The following is a 13,788-nucleotide window of genomic DNA, read 5'->3' as shown; positions in this document are numbered from 1 at the left end:
ACTGTAACACAATATTGTGACACAAACTGTAACACAATATTGTGACACAAACTGTAACACAATATTGTGACACAAACTGTAACACAATATTGTGACACAAACTGTACCACAATATTGTGACACAAACTGTAACACAATATTGTGACACAAACTGTAACACAATATTGTGACACAAACTGTAACACAATATTGTCACACAAACTGTAACACAATATTGAGACACAAACTGTAACACAATATTGTGAAATGTCACTGACAGTTTAACAGGGACCCGCTCATTGTGCGAAATTAAAAATACAATCAAACTAAAATTAATGTGAAATAAATTCCAAATTATGTATCGTTGGGATTGTGAGGAGTGCAAATAAGGTAAGTACAAATTCATGCAGTATAGTTAATGTACGGCAGGGATAATAAAAGGTAGAGTCACGCATGAAATATGTACAAAATTCCATACCATACAACCCACCCCAAGCACCATTATATTTAATAGGTAGAAATGACAGAAATAACCTAAGAAGACGAACAATTTAAATGCCAAATACCATTAAAATAAATAAATTTTAAGAATTTTTCTCTAAAAATGTATAAAGGGGAATTATTTTAATAGGCTCTATCGAAGTAGTTTCAAAGGAAAGATACAACACTTTAATTTCCTATCTTTAATAATTGTATAATATTATTTTAACAACGATTTAGATTGACGGAAAAGGAAGCTAAATTGTGTGGTCCTTGAAGCTGTGTGTGGCCCCGCTTAGCTGAATGTGGTCTCTGCAGCTAAGGTTTGCGGCTCCCGAAGTAAAGGCGTGTGATACTAGCCGTTAATTTGTGCGGTCCCGCTAAGCTGTATGTGGTCCTAAGGTGTGTGATCCTCCTTGCTAAGATGTGTGGTCCTCTTGGCTAAAGTATATGGTTCTCGCTGCTAAAGCATGTGGGCATCGCTGCTAAGATGCGTGGTTCCCCTTAGCTAAGGTATAGATCCCGTCCCAAATTAATCATTATCGACGATAAATATTAAAATGCACGTTGCAAGTCAATTAATAATTCTACTAAATTCAAGACAGGTCAATGAAGAAAATTTCCTAATTAGTGATAAATGTCAGAAAAAATAAAATGGAATTTTAAAGTTAATTAATTCTAGGATGAAAGATTGAATAGGAATAAAGATTGGTACATTATTTTTTATAATTGTCAATCTCAGAAATATAAAACTACTTTGAAAACGGATATAAAGGAAGGGAAAGAAAATTAGTTAATAACTGAAATTTGTTTACTGAACGAATAATTTTAGCATGCAATGTTAGGGTAACGAGACGAAACAAAAATTTGAGTCAAGTTCGCCAATTTAAGGTCTGTTATTGTGAAAAATTATCATCCTAGTGCGACGGTATAGTTAAAGTAGGTAGATATTCTACTAGGACAACATATGGGCATAATGGCGAAAAAATCTGAGGTAAATAGTGTATATTATAACGATATTTAAATTATAAAGATATTCAAATAATTACACACTGTAAGAACGGCAGCCTTGCCCAATAAAACAGTTAATTTTATTTCATAATTTTCAGGCATTGAAATTTTCAATGAAAATTTGACTTTAAACTCACCTGATGTGATGCGTGGCGGAGACTCCCTGGCATCTCCGTAGCCAAGATCTCGAGTAGGTGAATCTTGGTTGACGAGCTCGTGGTGGTCACCAAACTGTCCTTGGTTACGTCCAGAACCTCCAGCAGAGCCGTAGAGTATCTGGTTGACGGTGGTAGGTGCAGCTCGAGTTGGTTGAGGAAGGATGATGTTCTCAGACTTCAACGTGTCGGAGTATCCGGGGCCGTGAGATCCACGTTTCAGGCTGCCATAGTCCACGGAGGCGGTCACTTCGCCGTGAGTGGAGTGCGGACGTCGAGGCAGAGTGTGGGATTGTCGGTTGCTGGAATCGAGGAAAGTGCGAGTGTCGTGACCAGGAGTTCTTGCCGGGGATGAAAGTTCAGTAGAGAAGCCTTTTGAACTTGGGCGTTGAACGTTACCTGAATTACGGCGCTCTGGTAAGTTTGAACTTGTAAATGCAGAGCCGCGGACCTCAGAGCAATCTTTGACAGAATCTCCGCGATGCGTTGGACTAACGTCATCCAAAGAGTCCTGTGACATGTGCAACGCGTCGGCTTTCCTGTGACTAGAATGGAGGTTTGAAAGTGATTTATGGAACTCGGGTTGGGATCTCGGGAATTCTTCTCGCATGTTTCTGGAGGGTTGGACGTCGTGATGCGACATGCGTCGGGTATCGCCACGATTGGTCGGGAAGTTGGAATCTCGCTGTATTTCGTTCTTGGTTGGGACGTCGAAAGATAGTTGAGAATATGAACTACCATCAGGAGGATTTCTCTCGAAAGGATATTTAGATCGTTCGCTAGGACTTGCATTGGCAGGATCGGAAGGACTTCTGCCCACACCTAATAGTGAGTGACGTGATGTATCACCGAAAGGTGGGTCAGAAGGAGACCTCGCATGTTTATTCCTCATCGTGACAGAATCTTCGCTGCTGGTGGGGATGTTAGGTAAAACCCGACGTTTGATGATAGGTTGGGGCAGAATAGCGTCCCCTTGTTGAGGGGAATTAGATCGAGATGAGGGCCGCGAGGATGATTTTAGAGGTAAAGGCGACGAATGTCTTGCTAAAGTGGACTCTTCTCTTTTTTGGATTCTTGGTAGACTAGAAGTAGAGTGGCGCTCGGCCAGTCGAAGAGGTAGTGGTGGCTCGAATCCTGTACCTGAACTCAAACTGTTTTGGTTGTCACCAGCTACAGGTGGAGAAGTTTTGCCTTTGGGAGCGCTATATTTTTGAGGAAAAACATCGGTTTTACTAGCCGACAGATTTTCATCGCCATTTAGAGACGAGTTTCCCTCATCCAAACTCAATCGGCGCAGACGAAGAGATTCTGGCAGATTGGATGACCGAGCGTCTCCGGATGGCGTGGAAAACTTGGACGAATTTGTGGGCGGCGGAGGGACCACAAAAATGTTTGGGACTTCGGCCGTGGTGGGACCTGGAAAAATTAAATTAAATTAATAAAAAAGTACAATTAAAAGTAGCGAGTCCATTGTCAGTTCAAAATGAGGTTGAGTGATTTAATTGTAAATATTAAAACTTGAATTGTAATTTATTTGAATTGTAGAATAAAATTTCTTTATTATGATATGTTTATAAATGGACACTTAGATCTCATTGCGAAATAATTATTTCATATCTACAGACGTAAATGATAGATTCATTGAAAACTTTATCCCCGAAGTTTGAAACATTTTCATGCGAGTAAAAACACGGATTCAAGAAAATTTTTGTCGTAGCAATTTACGTTTTAAACCAAATAAGCAAAAACAAAAGAGAAACTCACAAAAGAACGTGACCTCAAGCAGTTATAACATATTCACAACATATTAATGTACAGTTAAATACGGACACACAACGGTAAGTTTATGAACGATCGAAGGCTTCTGTACAAACAAATCTAATTATTTTTTCTTAAGTTTTCGAAATTTTATTATTCAGTTTAACTATTACAAAACATCGTTTACTATTTTGTTGAGCATCCTTTTTCATTTTATCGCGCCGATGCAAAAAGTTGTTACTGAATTCCAAATATGAAGAATTTCTACAATTTTGTTTACGCGGTGATTTTGACTTGTGGAAAAAATCAACAATAAGTAGACGATGAAGAAGCTTGATGTCATAGAACCTACTGTTGACGTTGATTTAAAAATCACCGATAAATTTTGTTTCTGAGTACATGTTGGCTTAGAGAGAAATAGTATAAGGAAATACGTCACAGAAACAATAGCTAATACATCAACAACAGAGACAGCAACAAAAGCGTTGAAGTCACGGCTAGAATTAATGAGCTTTCTTCCTGAGGTACACTTGGTATGAAATACATGAGAGGGATGAAAGTACACTCTATGGAGAGGGGGAGGTGGGTTAAAGGTATTTTTTTGGAGAGGGGGATTGTAAGTACTCTTTATTGAGAGTGGGGGCGGCAAAAGTACTCAAGAAAGGGGGGTTTGAAAATATTCTCAATGGAGTGAAGTGTTGAAAGTGCTCTCTTTGGAAGAGGAGGAACGAAAGCTTGACTGAACTGAGATGAATTGACTGAATTGATTAATTTGAACGTAGATTGGTCAAGTAATGGTTAAGAAAATCATTGATTGCTATCAGGTTGGCTGGTCACAGTCAGGTAAATGACAACCAATAATAATTGGATGTCAAATTGCTTGGCTGTGTAATTGTAAATCAAAAAAATTATTGGCGGATTATTGACGACAAAAACTATCATATCAAATTAGTCAGCAATAATTCGGCTGTGTTTGGTAACAACAAAGGAAGGCCAAGCTTATTTACAGCGCCACAGGTAGAATTAGCAACCCTGCTCTGTCCAGCGGGACTATTGAAACCCATGAGAAGCTAAGGTAGTAGTAAGCAGTTCAGCACACTGCAGCGTAGCACTGCTACCGACATAATACTGCTTCGTGCCACTGCCACTGACAGGAAAGTACAGCGTGGCAGTGCCACTAACCTACCGCTGATGCGCGACACTGCCACTGACAGAACATGGATGCGTAACACTGCCACTGACAGAACATGGATGCGTGCTACTGCCACTGACAGGACAGTACTGCGTGACACTGCCACTGACAGAACACGGATGCGTGCTACTGCGACTGACAGAATAGTACTGCGTGACACTGCCACTGACAGAACACGGATGCGTGCTACTGCCACTGACAGGACAGCGTGGCAGTGCCACTATCCGAACACTGATGCGTAACACTGCCACTGACAGAACATGGATGCATGCCACTGCCACTGACAAGACAGTACAGTGTGGCAGTGCCACTAACCTAACACTGATGCATGCCACTGCCACTGACAGAACATGGATGCGTGCTACTGCCACTGACAGAACACGGATGCGTGCCACTGCCACTGACAGGACAGTACTGCGTGACACTGCCACTGACAGAACACTGATCGATGCGTGATGCTACCCCTGACAGAACACTGACGATGTACTACCGCGGATTGTGCATAATCATCGTCGGAAATTTATACAATGATTTACATTGTCAACGTCTGAATCTGCTGAAAACGACAAAAATTTTGATCTCGTGACGTTCTTTTGGCGAGCGACGACATATGTTTTGCCGAATAGCGATTGCGGTCATCAGAATGATAGTAATAATTTTTTTTCTGAATTATAATAATAATAGCAATCCTAATAAATGATGTCGAAGAATAGTTTATTTATTAATATATTCTACCCAATTATATCAAGAATATCACTAATTAATTGACCATTGATGACACAGACAAAATGGCTTTCAATTAATAACAAAATTTCGAGGATTTATTTACTTACTACTTCAAATTGGTTTTAAATGAAAATAGATGATTTTAAAGATCAAATTGAGGGCGTCCACAGGTCGGGACACAGTCGAGAACTTTACGCTTTTCGTTGTCATTATAATGTTACCGATAAAACCAATTCCAAACATTTAAACAAAGTGCAGATAATGATAAAAGACTCAATTCAGTTCGTAAGAAAATCTCCATAGTAAAATATTTACATAAATTCGAAAAATGTACAAAAATTAAACATAATCAACTCTGATCGTAACGAAATTCAAGAAGTTCTCACTCGCACGCGTGGGCTCTAGAACGTCGCGGAAAAACTCATAGTAAATATAATAACAAAATTGACAGAAATAATAAATTATTATTATTTAATAATATTTAATTATTTAATAAATAATAATAAATAAAACTTGTAACGCAAGTTCACGAATGTCTCACTCGCAGGCGTGGGCTCCAGAGCGCTGCTGGCATCGCTGCCTGACTCCTCGGACGCCTCCGACACTTCTGACACATCTGTGTGTGTGTGACACGGATACCTTCACTATACAGACACGTCTGTGTGCGTGTTGGTAACCATTGTGGTATGAAATAATTTTTCAGATTTGGCACATGAACTATGTATAGCATTAGAAAATAATTTTAGCGCGAGTGACACAAATACGGATACGTTCACTATGCAGACACGTCTATGTGCGCGGGTGAACCATTGTGGGTATGATATAATATTTTCGATTTGACACATAAATCATGTATACCTCTAGAAAATAAAATTTTGGCGCGTGTATAATGACGACACGGATGCGTTCACTATACAGACACGTCTGTGTGTGTGTTGGTAACCATTGTGGGTATGAAATAATATTTAGATTTAAGCACATAAACTATGTATACCTTTAGAAAATAATTTCAGCGTGTATAATGACGCCACGGATACGTTCACTATACAGACACGTCTGTGTGCGTGCTGGTAACCATTGTGGGTATGAAATAATATTTAGATTTAAGCACATAAACTATGTATACCTTTAGAAAATGATTTTAGCGCGTACGACGACGACACGGATATGTTCACTATATACAACCACGTCTGTGTGCGTGTTATAAACCATTGTGGGTATGATATAATATTTTGGATTTAGGAAAATAAACTATGTATAACTTTAGAAAATAATTTTAGCGCGTGTAACGACGACACGGATAAGTTCACTATTCAGATATGTCTGTGTGCGTGTTTTACTATTTTGTGTGTAATAATCTTTTGAATTTAAGCACATCAACTATTTATCGCTTTAGGAAAATGGTAGAATTTGTATCTCCAAAAGAAATTTTCCCGCTGGGTACATGGACCAATATATGGCCACCAATTGCGTGGTGGAACAGCTTATAATCATAGCTTATATATGTATTTAAAATTTAATTATTAAACAGGGCGTTTAAAATATCCCGCAGAGTTTTCTTCATGCGATTCTTAACCTAAAAGCGCAAAATTGTTTAATTCGTTAAAGAAATTTGGCTGAAATAAAAAATATTAACTAGTGCTTCGGTGGAGAAATAATGTCTGTAAATAATCTGTCTTCGGTGAGGCGACGAGTTCGCCTCACGCATTCATCATTTCTTCCTCAGCATAAACATTATGAGCAAAAACCACTAGAATTTTGCTAAATAATAAAAATAAGTAAATAGATAAAATACAAAAACTGACCAGCAAATGAACGTCGGGCTAGAGTGCGTCGGATGAGCTCTGAGGGGGGTAGCAGTTTGGGGGTGAGGAGGTCATCCCCCAGCGGGGGAGCGGTGACGTCACTTGAGGATGGGGGACATCGCTTGGCATATTGGTTCATCCATTCCCCAGTGGCGATCTGCAGTTCTCTGTGATGAGGATGAAGATTAAATTCCAATGAAAACCGGATTCTAATGAATTTAAAAGCATATAACTTTCCAATGAACATAGATTCCTTGTTTCAATTAACCCATTAGAATTATTTCTTTAATCTGAATTTATTATGATAAAAGTTCGTTATGTTCTGTGTTATTTCTATCTTTAATGGAAATTATTTAACTCTAATTTTTTAAGAAAATTTGAAATTGGCTACAAGATTTGTGATTTAAATCAGTGTTGATCTCTGCAAGTTGGACGATATTATTTAGAAGTCTACCCTGAGCATAGTTTTCTATGAATACTCTTGTAGAAAACGAAATGAAAACGACCTTGTACGGAAAACTAAATGAAACGTATTCATAACTTCGGTTGTGAGTTATGTATTTCCGTTGACGACAAAAAATTTCAGACGCTCACATAATATGCATTAAAGAATAAAAATCCCATAAAATATCATAACTTACAAGATTTTGCTTAAAGATTCCCAGACAAATGGCCCTTTTTAGCAACAAAAAAAAAAAAAAAATTCATTGAGATGGATGTTGGCGAAAATAAATATTTGATGCGTTAAAAATGCAGATAGGGCTCAGGTACAGAGTACCTATAGGGCACCGGTATTAGCACGGGCATGGGGCACCAGTATAGAGCACCGGTATATGGCACCGGTATAGAGCACCGGTATATGGCAGCGTGAGCTGTGCTCTCTTGGGGCGCGCGTTCGCGTCCTCTGGAGCCCAGCGCACGCGAGAGAAAGTGGGACCAGCAGAGTGGTGGTGGGTGGTGAGTGGTGATGAGTGGTGGGCGTCGTAATTAAGGGCGGTGAGTGTTGGCAGTGTGAGGGTGGTGAGTGATGGCGGTGGTTGGGTATGAGAGGTGATGATAGGCGGTGTAAGGGAGGTTAGTGGTGGTGAATGGTGATGATAGCGGTGTAAGTGGGATGAGTGGTGGTAGTGGGCGGTGTGAGGGAGGTGAGTGGTGATGATGGACGGTGGTAATGGTAGTTTAGTGGTGAATGAAGCACATGTGGCGGTTTTCTTTAGTTGAGGTTCTAGAAACGAATGCACGTCATGATTACGAACGAACTACAGATCGCGACTTTCAGCTTTCAAAAATTCATTAATTATGAAACTCAGTTACATTAGAAGCACGAAAAACACGAAGTGGAACATAATTTTCCTGTCTCAATAAAATTAAAGTTTCTCTAACGATTGGAGGAAACTAAAGCCTAAATTTCAAATGTACATGTTTTTTCAGAATAATGTTTTACCAAAAGGAAAATCAAGGTACAGAACAATGCGCTGGCCTAGATCGTACTAATCGTGCTGATCGTTAGCAAGAAACGATAACGATCTCGGCAAACGACATCGGATCACAAAAACTGCATTTATCGCCGAAAACTTTTATTGGAAACTTCGGAAATTTGCTCATTGTTAACTTAGGAGAGTCGAACAAGTTTCCAGTGAAGACGATCTTTGAATTTGTACCGTACTTAGATTTACTGTAAAAACTATGATTTTTAACCGACGATCATTGTCTTTACTTTTAACTTATAAAGTAAAGATATTTGGGAAGAAATGAATATATTTGAATAAGAGCTACTTCGGTAAAATGTGCAGATAAATTGATAGGTATTCGTCATGTTATTCATCTGGCAAGCAAATTGTTTGAGCAACCTATATGTATTATAAATATTTAAGATCTTGCAAGTACTTTAAATGCTTACTCACTATGAACAGTTAGTAACTTCATGTATAAATAAAATATATGCTTGAATATTTCGTATTAATTAGCCACTGACTCATGAGCTACTATAGTAGCTTTATCACCACATTAACTAATACCCAATTACGACATCAACTGTAATCAGTAATTAGCACCCCCGCCCCCCTTCCAAGGGGGAAACAAAGAACATGCAAATGTCACCCGCCGGGGGGGGGGGGAAAGGGGGATGTGGGTGACATGTTGCACTCACAGAAATTGATGGAAACTTGTCCAAATAGTGATGCAGTTTTGTAATTATCTGGGTAATTTTGACCCAGTTTTACCCTGACAAAGGACGTATCAGTGCTACAGGCAGGAAGTGTTGGTAATTTTGACCCAGTTTTACCCTGAAAAAGGACGTATCAGTGCTACAGGCAGAAAGTGTGTCACTATTTGTACAGTATGACCCTCTTATTTACGTGAGTGTGGAGGAATATATGTCACCTGGAGAAGGTATCATGCACTTTCAATTTAATATGACGCAAACGAGCATATTTTCAATGCTCTTTATAATATAGAACCATAGTGCGTCAATGGTAGCGAACTATGATGAAATCGAGCAATCACAATCAACAGTCATTATATAGTAATCCGTTTTTATCTTTCGTATCTTTACACGTTCAAACGCGGCAAACATTTGAATGTGTAGTTCCATCTTACACATCAGCGTATAAATATAACACTAGCAGGTTAGCCCGGATTTTGTTTAGGATGAATAATAGTTGAAAATTTAGAAACCCGTTATTTTAAATTCCGTCATCCATGATCATGGTCATTGCGAATCCAGTTGATATTTTTGAAAGTAAAAAGTATTTTGAAACCACCGTAATTGAAGAAAAAAAACGTTAAAACTCCATATTCAGCATAGAGCTCCGTTCTAGTTTTAAATTTAAGGTAAACTAGTATTTTGTATTTTTGTCATGGGATTCCTTCCTGCCTTTAAACATTCTAGACAATATCCCGACACAATAAGTATCCTGAACACGCAGGATAATTATATATGTTTTTGATGCAAAGTCTTCAATCACACACACATTTCAACAAATATTTATCCAATAATATAATCATAATAATAGCATTTTCGATAATGACAGTAATATTTTAATTGGTTTGTTAGATTGCATGCCCTCGCGTCACACTCCTGGTAAAATCTGCTGCGATCTTCGTATCGATAAAAAATATAACTCAGTACTCACTACAGTGAGTGACAGAGTGCGCATTTTCTCGTCGACGAAAACATGAAGTCACGGACGGACGGACAGACGGACATGGCGAGCACAATAGTGTATTTTTTCCATAGATGAGAAAATGCGCTAAGATGCAATGAGTCATGACGTAGCGTATTGCGTATACGCCTTGTACACGCGATACGCAGACGTGTAATTGCGTATTGTTGGCATGAAGATATTGCGTACTAACGCACTGTTAACAGTTAACGGAAATGCACACTGTTAAGGGGAGGGCTTAATATTGAGGCGAGTCGACCTCTTGTTAAGAGTGATCCCATCAGGCGAATAACGCCAAATTAACGTATTTTACAACATAATTTAAACGACAAAACGTTTAATAAACGATATTTTAACGTCATGTGTCTGGTAAGGTGAGACTGTTAGGCCAAGTACAACCTGGAGTGGTTGTGGTGAACACCACCTAATGAAGTTGTGGTGAACATCATTTGATGAAGTAATGGTGAACATCATTTGATGAAGTTGTGGTAACATCATTTGATGAAGTTGTGGTAACATCATTTGATGAAGTTGTGGTGAACATCATTTGATGAAGTGTACAGTAACACCTCGCGTACAGTAACACCTCGCGTACAGTAACACCTCGCGTACAGTAACACCTCGCGTACAGTAACACCTCGCGTACAGTAACGTTTCATTACCAGCGTTTTAATGCGTATCGCTTAAGTCGAGTCACGCACAAAGGCCGGCATCGAAAACTCGTCGGTGCGTATTCGGTGCGCAAGGCCCGGCGTATACACAATACGCATGATGATGCGTATTGGGTTCCAACGGGCGCTGGAAATGTGGGTTCCAACGCGGCGCTGGGAGTGTGGGTTCCAACGGGCGCTGGGAATGTGGGTTCCAACGCGGCGCTGGGAATGTGGGTTCCAACGCGGCGCTGGGAATGTGGGTTCCAACGCGGCGCTGGGAATGTGGGTTCCAACGCGGCGCGTTGGAGAGTCTAGACTCATTTAGCCCAACAAATAAAATCTAATTTTAACATCAGCGCCGTTGAAACGTTAACTTAATCAATGTTTAATTTATTTAATATTTAGCAAAATGCAACGTCAAAAATTAGTAAAAAAATAGTATTCAATAATGTTCAGTTCATTTTTTCCAGATGGATATAATGGACGTTTATTAAGCGGTCAGATGGATACGCCAGCCGGTGAGGTGGATCCGCCAGCTGGTGAGGAGGATACGCCAGCTGGAGCGGTGGACACGCCAGCTGGTGAGGTGGATACGCCAGCTGGTGAGGAGGATACGCCAGCTGGAGCGGTGGATACGCCAGCTGATGCGGTGGATACGCCAGCTGGTGAGGTGGATACGCCAGCTGGTGAGGAGGATACGCCAGCTGGGGAGGTGGATACGCCAGCTGGTGCAGTGGATACGCTGGTAGGCGCGTGTGAATAATGAATTAATTCTGAAGTGAGATTCTCACGGCCTGGGAAAAACTGTTCCAGCTTCTGTAGCTGTCAGCGGCTGTGCAGAGCGTCGAGTGAACGCCGTTTGCGAACGCTGTTTCTGAACGCTGTTTGTGAACGCTGCTCATAAATGCCGTTTGTGAACGCTGTTTGCGAATGCCGTTTGTGAACGCCGTTTGCGAACGCTGTTTCTGAACGTCGTTTGTGAACATCGTTTGTGAACACTGTTTCTGAACGTCGTTTGTGAACACTGTTTGTGAACGCCATTACTGAACGCTGTTTGTGAACGCTGTTTCTGAACGCTGTTTGTGAACGCTGTTTGCGAACGCTGTTTGTGAACGCTGTTTCTGAACGCCATTACTGAACGCTGTTTGCGAACGCTGTTTGTGAACGTCGTTTGCGAACGCCGTTACTGAACGCTGTTTGTGAACGCCGTTTGCGCACGTATTATGTAAATAATCTATTATTATTTATTCCGTTCTATGGATATGTTTTCTCCCGCGTGTTACCGCGGGGGGGGAGGGGGGGTGTCATTCCCCCCCCCTCCTCCCCCCCCGCAGCGCCCGTGCGTGCGATGGTCACGTTCGTCCCCGTGGCCCGTACACGGGCCAGCGATGCTCGACACCCAGGAAAATTAGATCATCAATGTCTAATATTTAAAGACATATAAATGATAATTAGAAAGTCAGCCTTAAGATGTCGAACCAAAAAAAATGTCACGCTTCAGGTAAAGAAATGAGTGAAATTGTGTCCGAATATCGACGTACTTTTTGCCCTCAAATGGGTCACCCGGATCCAGTTTAGCCCGGCAAAAGCAAGTATCAGTGAAGAAAGTGTGTCACTTTTCGTACAATATAATACATTCATTATTTTTAATACTGGTCCGACCATCCTGCTGTGCTATTCCTACGGGGACTGTTGCTGCTGTACTATTCCTACGGGGGCTGTTACTGCTGTGCCATTCCTACGGCGGCTGTTACTGCTGTGCTATTCCTACGGGGGTTGTTGCTGCTGTGCTATTCCTACGGAAGCTGTTACCGCTGTGATATTACAACGGAAGCTGCTGACGCTGTGACATTCCTACGAGGCAGTTTCCATTATGCTATTCCTACGGTAGAAACCGGCGCGCGGTCTGCCGCTGGTCACGTACGACGCGCACGTTTTCTCGAACGCTTCACACGTGGTGAAGAGTTATGCGTGTTATACGTGTTCGTTATACGCTATATGCTAGGCATCTTCGTTATGCGTGTTACAATGTTAGATACGTTGTACATGTTAGGAATATTATTAGAAACATAAATGTTCAATATAGACATACGAACCATGTTAGACATGTTATTAGTGTTACACAGGTTCTTATACACGTACATGCGCTAAATTGCAGACATGTTATATATGTTGTATATTGTACATGGTGACATGTTGTATATGCTGACATGTTGTTCATGCAGACATGTTGTTCAAGCTGACATGTTGTTCATGCTGACATGTTGTTCAAGCTGACATGTTGTTCATGCAGACATGTTGTTCATACCGACATGTTGTTCATGCTGACATGTTGTTCATGCTGACATGTTGTTCATGCTGACATGTTGTTCATACTGACATGTTGTTCATGCTGACATGTTGTTCATGCTGACATGTTGTTCATGCCGACAAGTTGTACCTATATGCTGACATATTGTTCATGCTGACATATTTTTCATGCTGACATGGTACGCAGGTCACACTATGTCAGCTTACCATGTATTGTACATCGTACATCATGTATTGTACATCATACAGTGTACATCATACAGTGTACATCATACAACGTAAATTATACATTCTACATTATACAATGTATCCCATACAATGCACATTAAACATAGTACATCATCATTTGTACATCATACATTATACATTATAAAGGGTAGGAATCATTGTAAAATTGTGTCCAGTTCTTGATCACTTCAAGGGCACGGAAAAAAACAAGTGTCCAAAAATTGACACAAGTGTGGGTGTCTGTGCGTGGGTTCGTACGACCAGCGAGAGCACTTACGAACGCCGTGCGTGTTAATACGAACGAAAATTCTTACAATTTATATCAGC

At 40.4% G+C, this 13,788-nt stretch overlaps 1 protein-coding gene across 1 annotated transcript in view; it reads right to left on the bottom strand.

Moving 5' to 3' along the window:
- The window catches only part of LOC108674111 (serine-rich adhesin for platelets), a gene marked incomplete at its 3' end in the record, with an annotated part of 24,970 nt that extends 11,733 nt beyond the window's left edge, over positions 1-13,237 (bottom strand). Inside the window, exons 1-4 of the mRNA XM_018162015.1 lie at positions 13,232-13,237; positions 11,434-11,648; positions 7,107-7,273; positions 1,608-3,041 (exon numbers count right to left, since the gene is read on the bottom strand). Of these exons, the coding sequence (XP_018017504.1) occupies positions 1,608-3,041; positions 7,107-7,273; positions 11,434-11,648; positions 13,232-13,237 (1,822 nt within the window). The remainder of the gene's footprint in view (positions 1-1,607; positions 3,042-7,106; positions 7,274-11,433; positions 11,649-13,231) is intronic.
- Positions 13,238-13,788: the final 551 nt, after the last annotated feature.

This window comes from Hyalella azteca, unplaced genomic scaffold (assembly GCF_000764305.2).
Source record: "Hyalella azteca isolate HAZT.00-mixed unplaced genomic scaffold, Hazt_2.0.2 contig13798, whole genome shotgun sequence".
Taxonomy (NCBI): Eukaryota; Metazoa; Arthropoda; class Malacostraca; order Amphipoda; family Hyalellidae; genus Hyalella; species Hyalella azteca.
Note: the sequence above shows the minus strand (reverse complement) of the source record. Positions and strands in the feature narration are given on the sequence as shown.